Source organism: Pundamilia nyererei, unplaced genomic scaffold, assembly GCF_000239375.1.
Source record: "Pundamilia nyererei isolate P.nyererei 1_Seehausen unplaced genomic scaffold, PunNye1.0 scaffold00205, whole genome shotgun sequence".
NCBI classification, from domain to species: domain Eukaryota; kingdom Metazoa; phylum Chordata; class Actinopteri; order Cichliformes; family Cichlidae; genus Pundamilia; species Pundamilia nyererei.
In genome coordinates, this window is record NW_005187606.1 from 474,270 (window position 1) to 482,461 (window position 8,192).

The following is an 8,192-nucleotide window of genomic DNA, read 5'->3' on the forward strand; positions in this document are numbered from 1 at the left end:
AATCTAAAGTGTATCACAGCTCAGGAAAAAAAAGCACCGAAATAAAGCACCGAAATGTGCGCTGCTTTTCGGTCTGGTTACTACCGTTTATGTCAGTACTATTTAAAATACCAGAATAGGGAGGATGGTGTAGGTTTAAATTTATTAGATTGATCAGTGTTGCTGAACTATGAAATGTTTGGGTGGAGTGTATTTTTTGCATACAGGTATAACAGAATAGCTTCAGTCTCTTGTTTTTAAAAACTTGAGTATGACCTTATACAAAATGCTGCAAGATATTTATAAAAAACAGTTTTATTGATTACAAAATACGCTATATCGGATTCATATCGGTATCGGCAGATATCCAAATTTATGATATTGGTATCGGACATTAAAAAGTGGTATTGTGCCATCTCTACTGCAAACCCTTGGCGTTCTCTCACTGAGCTTCATGATGTCGTCACCTGAAGTGGTTTTCACATCACAGGTGTGCCTTGTTCACTTGTGCAATTTCTTGCCTTCTTAATGAGGTTGGGACCATCAGTTGTGTTGTGCAGCAGTCAGGTTGGTACCCAGTTGACAGTCCTATGTGACAACTGTTAGAATTCATATTATGGAAAGAACCAATCAGCTGAGTAAAGAGAAACAACAGTCCATCATTACTGTAAGAACTGAAGGTCAGTCAGTCCACAAAACTGCTAAATCTTTCAATGTGCATTCGCAAAAACCATCAAGTGCTACGACAAAACCGGCTCACATGAGGACACCCAAGGAAGGGAAGACCAAGAGTCACCTCTGCTGCTGAGGATAAAATCATCTGAATCACAGGCCGCAGAAATCGCAAGTTAACATCCTCTCAGATTAGAGCTCAACTAAAGAGAATTGTTAGCAATTGTTAATACTTGTTGTTTTGTTTTTAATGAGGTCAGGGGGTTTGTGTGTCTCAGTGACCCTAAAAGCTAGATCAGCAGAAGCTTAGCCTTCAGATGGGACACCCAAGTTGTTCAGGTCTTAGGGTAGAGACCTGACAAAGTGCAATCCAATTACATGACAAAAACAGTTATCCAGAACACCGAACCCAACCCCCACCCCTTTTCCCACCTCGATTACCGCCATGTGCCCCCTTTACATTTCTGTCAGCTTGCAGCAGATTGGTGACACTGACGAATTCGAAGTTTTCAAAAGAAATAAATAAAAGCCTTTCTTTATTTAGAGCGCATATAATTAGAGCGCATAACACGAGCGAATAGGATGCATGATGACTTTAACTACTTTATTAAATATCCGTATATTTATTGACAGCTGTATACTTTTTTTTACCCTCTTTTGAACTGCTTGTTGACACAAGATTATGTGGACTCATTGAACGTCCCCACACCAGACTCTCAGTACCTGCTTGAGCTCATCAGACACAGACACTGGGGAGAGTCTGTGTTAATAGTGGATGTGTGAGTATCTTTAGCAGTACTTCTGTACAAATGACCAACTTTCAAATCTGTTTTAATCTCCATGATTTGGATGTCCACTGTTGCTCAGTGCTCATGTTTTTGTTGTTGTTTTAGAGGTGATGGCTTTTCTGAAAACATCCTTCAGGCCACGAATAAAGACTAAAACTACAACTGAAACTAACAGAAACCGAACTAAAATGAAACAAATAACTGTATTGTACAAATTTGAAATTACAACACGAAATCAACTCTGGACCATACTCTGCATATTTTGCCTTTTATAATCGATTTCCATGCATGTTTATAGGACTGCATAACTGATTTAACAAATCAGAACATTTTCTTAATACACACAAATTATACGCTTTTTCTTTATTATGCATATTATGTTATAGTCAGAGCGTGTGTGTTGATGGCTATGCATGTCAAAGTAGGTCACTAAAGGCGACAAGTTCATGTACGCCAACAGTGGGCGGGGCTACCTATAGTGTAGCCAATCCCTTTTGTTTATTTTTTGATGGGCGTGCCATACAGTCAGTGCCAAGCTAACGAAGCCAACCAGAGTAAACAACTAAGTTAGCCTATCAGCTAGCTAGCAACTTCTGGTATGCCTTCGTTTCTTGAGAGAATGTATTATATAATTCATCTTCATCAACAGTTTAAACGTATAAAAGTATGGACATCTAGTCGTCATCTCGCAGCTGTGTCGATTTATTAAAACCTCGTTTTCCCCTGTTAAGAGTGTTAAATGTTGTATGTTCGATGTTTGGTTAGCATTTACTAGCTGGCTCTATTAACCAGCCTAACTTTCTATCATTGCTAATGTCTAAATGTTAGCCATTGAAGCCAGACACATAATTTAGTTGTTTTATTTGCTATTTTCATACTTTTTCTAGAAATGGCGTCGTTAACGGCGACAGAACCAGCGTTACACCCAGGTACAGCGCCAGCAGCAGAGTCTATAGTGCCTGCTTGTATGTTTGCACCGGACCGGGGGTGTGCCGAGGATCAGTCCGGCGGAGAGGGCTTTGAAGACGGCGAGGATACAAATGAAGAGCCCGCGGATCATTTAGACTTAAGTAGCAAGGTGGGCCTCATTGTTAATTGCGCGTTGAGTCGTTACGTTTTAATACATTCCGACTGAGCAGATTGTTCATTGGTTTTCTATATTGTCACCGTGTGAATGAGTGCCACGTAGTACGCCATAATAACTTTACAGGTGCTTAAAAGTTGTACACGGGGCATTTAATGCTCGCTGTGCATCCCAGAGAAAGTGACACGTACAGTATTTTGCACCATATCTAACTGTATCCAGCTGGCAGCATACTAGACATGTAACCTAACTACTGTATATGCAAACTTTGCAGTTCTTTTTGTATTGTTGAATGGAGCATCCTAAATAGTCTGACTGAACCAAAACAAAACACCAACAAAACTTTATTGTGTAAAATTGTTTTTATAAAATGCTGACTACTTGTTGCGGTAGTGACTTGCTGTATGTGCACTCACAGAAGACTTGTTTAACGGTGCTTGCCCTGTCTGACCTTTGCAAATGTTCAGCTATTATCTCATTTACTGTCTCTACCTTTCAGCTGGTCCTTGTGAGTCCAACAGGGGAGCAATATGATTCATTACTGAGACATTTGAGGGCGCTGATAGATGAGGGCTGCGGAGAGACAATCTATGTGGTTGGGATGGGCTCAGGTAAGAGTTAGCAACTTCCAGTGAACTTCATTAATGTATAGTAATTTTAAAATAGGATAATGTGGCAAGAAAACACACACACACACACACACACACACACACACACAAAAGACAAGAAAAAAGGAAAGAAAGTGTTTTTTTTAAATAGAAGTCTTTTTTTAAATTTAAAATAATGTATTAGCAGTTGGAAACTGTATCTTGTTATTGAATGAGAGGAAATATTTATTTAGGGCTAAAAGTCTGAGATTATCTAAGGCAAGAAAGCTGTGTTTTCAGTCATCTGGTGTGTGTATGTTCAGGATGTCCTGTAGGTGGCACCAAAGACTTTTAGCAGGCATATTGTTTTTAGACTAGGCTGAAATCTGTAAAGCAAAGGAAAAAATTGTACAGCTATATTATGTCAGTGCCTGACTTCTAAAATAAAAGTTAATTATTCAAAAACATAAACTCAAACATGTGGCTGTGGGGTATAACACCTATTGCTTCATAGCCATAGTAATTGTTAGGGAAAAGTAGTTTTATTGGTATTTTTCAGTCACTGTTGTGTTGTAGCTGTGTCATCACTTCTGGGCCTCCCAAACAGCTAATCCCATTTGTTTGCTGTTCATTCTAAAGCTCTACACACAAACACAGCTGGCCTTTTTGTGCTATTTTCTGACTGTTAAAGCAACTGTCTGACCCAGAGCACACATAAGGGCATGTCACTTTATCCTCGGTCAGCACAGGCACTGTCAGTAGTGGTACAGACAGAATATCAGCACCAAAGGCTGTCTGACGAGTCAGACAAAAACTAACAGACTTTCTAATGTGACTGGCTGTAGGGCTGCTCAATTAATCGAATTTTAATCAAAATTACGATCTGGGCTTTCAACGATCATTAAAAATGACCAAGCCGATTATTAGCACATCCCTCGTGCTTTACTCTTGTGCTGCTCTGTGTGGTAAATCGAGCGCACCTCTCTGCGTTTCAAACACGCGTCACAACAATTAATTGGACCCGAGGGAAGCTCGGAAAGCTAAGCAAAAGTTATTTGGAGAGGAGAGGATAATGACTGCTGAAGAAAGAATGCCGTTGCTTGAAAAGAGAGGGAAAACGACTTCAGTGGTGTGGAAACATTATGGATTCGCGGAGTCACACGTGGATCAAGTAGACATAGTGTGTAAACTTTGTTAATAAACACTACAAATTCATTCAATCATTTAAAGACCGCTCACAAAGTGAAGGAGCAGCAACTTTAGTTGGCATACCTTAATGTCAGTTTGATGCAATTGTGCATTGTGTGGCTACACAGATTGTCTTGATGTTTGGTTATTTGTATGCATTAATCCATCCATCCATCCATCTTCATCTGCTTTATCCGAGGCCGGGTCGCGGGGGCAGCAGCCTAAGCATGCATTAATATTATGCAGTATTTTGAAGTTCACTAAATATTAATGTTTACATTTTTCATTTATTTTTTATATTGCAAACATTTGCTCTATCATCAGTATTTGCACACTATTTCATATTATTTTTGACAATCTTTAAAGCCATTATTCAATACATTGTTATTGTTAAATAAATATCGTCAAATAATCGAGATCTCAATTTCAGTGAAAATAATCGTGATTATCATTTTTGCCATAATCGAGCAGCCTTAACTGGCTGTGTTTCTTTTTGTCAATCAATCATAAGCTTTTTTGTTGTTATTGTAATTTATGTGTGCCAGTTTTACTTGTAAAGCAACTGGCAGCAACCAATGGATTAATACATTTCTTTACCCGTTAAGTGGATGAATACTGTGGGTTTCTTTGAAAATTTAGAGTAATCTGCATATATACAGCCTTTAGAAAATAAAGTCTTCTCTTAAAAGTTGTCTGAAGCTGACTGCTGGTGATTCGTTCATTTTGAAAATTGCTCTGGTCTCAGTAATTTAAATGTTCTCGTCTCTTTACACCTACTCCCATCTTTCTTTTAAAAACCACCTGTTTTACCCTCTTTCATTCTTCTGTGTGGTCTTTGTCCTCCCAGTCACCACCCTCTCATATTACATGTTACTAACATTCCTGTATTGCCCAGTTAGCAGTGAAGATGCCAATTTTCCAAGGGTGTGGCTTCACATTACTGCTGAAATTGCTTTTTCTAAAAACATCCATTAAATTGGTCCCTCACTGTCCTGCATGAGAGTGACTTCTTCCTTTCTCATACGCTTCATTTAGATGGAGGTGATTATGGTCTGGATGAAAAGGACATGGAGGCGTCGGTAGCCACCGTGCGGTCGCTGTGTGAACAGATTGAGGCTGACTTAATCATGCTAAGAGAAAGGACAGACGCTGGAGGAAAGATTCGAGACTACCTCATCCGTCGACGCGTGGGCGAGCAGGATTTCCTAGAAGTCAGGTAAAAAATATGAGGGGAGGTTCTGGGGTGTAGGCAAAAGAATCATTAGAAAATGTACCTGCATTGTTAACTTGTTAATGTGACTGTTGGGTTTGGCTATTATTGAATGCCAGGTTATATGACAATATGACTCAAACATATTCTGTTGCATAAATGAGTTTTGATGTATCACTGGGTTCAGAAAGCTACAGAAATGGCTCTTTGGCCAGCACTGCCGAAGAGGTTTATAGGCAGATTTAAAGCACAGGTTCCTGTTGTTGTGATAGTTGTTTCCACCAGGAAGAAGTATGTAATCAAACTAATGCACCTGTCTAACATTGCTTCATTTTTTTTAAATAGTGTTTTGAACGAATCAAATAAGAATTTGCGCTTCCGACAAGTCAGCAAAAAGCTTCTCTCCCAGATGTTCACAATAGCAGAATAAGACGCAATAAAAGACAAAACTGGCAACCAGACTCAAATTTATAAGAATGAAATGCATCGAAACTCAATTCACCCTTAATTAGATTTTATTCTTTTTTTTATTACATATATATATATATATTTGTCTCTTTTTTTTGTAATTACAGAAACCTCTTAGAAAAGGAAGCTTACAGTCTGGCTCACACTTATGGGCTGAATTTTTGAAATTCTCTGTGATTACTTTTTTAGCTGCTCTTTGCTGCAGGACTTTTGTTGATCTACATTTCACATTAAAATACTTTAAGGTGCTCTGTTGAATTCAGGTCAAGGGACATGTTGGTAAAATCCTTTTTCCAGCTAAGCTTTTTGAGCTTGGGAGTTCAATCTGTATTTAGATATTTAGTCTTTGCCATATGTAAACTTCCATTAGGCCGGCTCACCAGTAATTTTGTGAGTCATTTAAGAATTGTTATGTTTATGAATCTGAAAAAAAAATCACCATGCGTTATTGATTTACTCATGGACTCATGACACAGACAGTCCCCCTGCTCTTATTTTAAAAGTTCATTCGCTGTTGATCTTCCTGACACCTCTGTCCCCTTGGCTGAGTCACTGGCCATGTTGTTGTGGTGATCCTCTGTCATTCACCTGCTTCCCCAAAAAGCCTGTCCGACTGCTCCAACTCCACTGTGACCAGAACCTTCAGAATGTGGAAACCTGTTGTAAGAACAACTGGCACAACCTGTAGCTCAAAACAGAGGAAGTAGAGTTCATCCACAGGATGAGGCTCACTGGAGAAGTAATAGATGATATGGGTCTGTTATCAAAGTGGCTGGTAAATAAAATAATAGTACAGGAGTAATAGCTGAAGTCTGCAGCTCATGTGCATATATACGTTATAAACCCTAGCAAATGTGCAGAAACCAAATGTAAAGCCAAAACGGTGCATGCATCAAATCTTCTAAACCTTCTGCAGTCTCCAGCTCCATTATCAGCTCACCACCAGCCCAATGTTTCACAGTCAGCACTGGACAGTCACTGCAGCAGACCTGATCAGCTTCACATCAAACATGCTGGGCTCTATCTCATCCACACTAGTAATCTTAGTCATATTGGCCGAACCACCTGCTCCCATGTGTGATCTTGCAGTTGTGTGAGCAGAATTTTTCCTTTGGCAGCGTCCACAGAGGCTTACTTTGTGCATTATCTTTCACACTGCCTTAGCACAGATAACCCTTGTGTCAGAATCATGTACTTGTCTGTGTCTCAGAGCAAGGCAGGAAAGAGGAGTCATTTTTTGATGGCAGTCACTTTCTTTCTGAACCTTCATAGAAAAGTTGTGTACTGTTGCATTAGACAAAGCCAAGAACCAAAGGCCCAGCTGTGAGAATGCTGTGATGGTCTTTTATAGCCTTGCTCATGCAAGTTGAAAATGAATTGCACACTGCACCTGTTTTATGCTGTACTTCGTATTGTTGATGTCTGTGTCAATATTGTATAGCTTGGGTCCATTTGTCCCTGTTTATAGAGCAGCAATAAACCAGAAAACAAATACGCTGGCCTGTTTGTGACAGGTGATGATTTATTATAGCACAGGCCCTTTTGTACCTGATGTTGCTGCTGGGAGTGTTTATTTACTTTTGGCATGTCTTTTCTTATTGTGCGTCATTTGAGTTTCATTTATGTTCGATTGAATTTAGAAGGTTGAAAATGATCTCGTCCTGCATTTGACATAATTTTCCCTTTATTTATTTTGCATGTTGAGCCGAGGATACTTGTTTACTTCCAACTTGTTATAATCAAACGCACAAGAACAGAAATGGACAACACCATTAGTGAAAAAGAAATAAAATATAGATGTAGGTCTTAAGCTGGATTTCTTTTTAGTCTCAATAAAATACCCGGCAGTCTCCATCAGTTTTATTTTTAGAAATGAAGATTGAGAACCTTCATATACTCAATGGGAGGGTTTAGAGGTGGTAGAAAGATTTGTAATGACTTGGCTGTAAAATTGTCCAAAGTGTTGGTGAGGGAGTCCACAAAGTCAGCCGCACGCCAGGCAGTCAGCTGATCTCAGTGCCAGGCCATGCCTCAGCTGACTGGCTCTCTCATATAGGGCTCACTGTTTTAAGCTCCTTTAGCCTCCAACACTGTAAAGGGTCCTGACTGAAGTAACAGCTCTGCATACAGGGAGTGCAGAATTATTAGGCAAATGAGTATTTTGTCCACATCATCCTCTTCATGCATGTTGTCTTACTCCAAGCTGTATAGGCTCG

At 39.5% G+C, this 8,192-nt stretch overlaps 1 protein-coding gene across 3 annotated transcripts in view; it reads left to right on the forward strand.

Moving 5' to 3' along the window:
- The first annotated feature begins 1,967 nt into the window (after positions 1 to 1,967).
- The window catches only part of gtpbp1l (GTP binding protein 1, like), a 16,388-nt gene continuing 10,163 nt past the window's right edge, over positions 1,968 to 8,192 (forward strand). For 2 of the 3 annotated variants that reach the window (XM_005747812.1, XM_005747814.1), the window contains exons 1-4: positions 1,968 to 2,035; positions 2,327 to 2,517; positions 3,023 to 3,134; positions 5,334 to 5,514. In XM_005747812.1, the coding sequence (XP_005747869.1) occupies positions 2,329 to 2,517; positions 3,023 to 3,134; positions 5,334 to 5,514 (482 nt within the window). In that variant the 5' untranslated portion in view covers positions 1,968 to 2,035; positions 2,327 to 2,328. The other variant, XM_005747813.1, reaches the window with a different exon arrangement.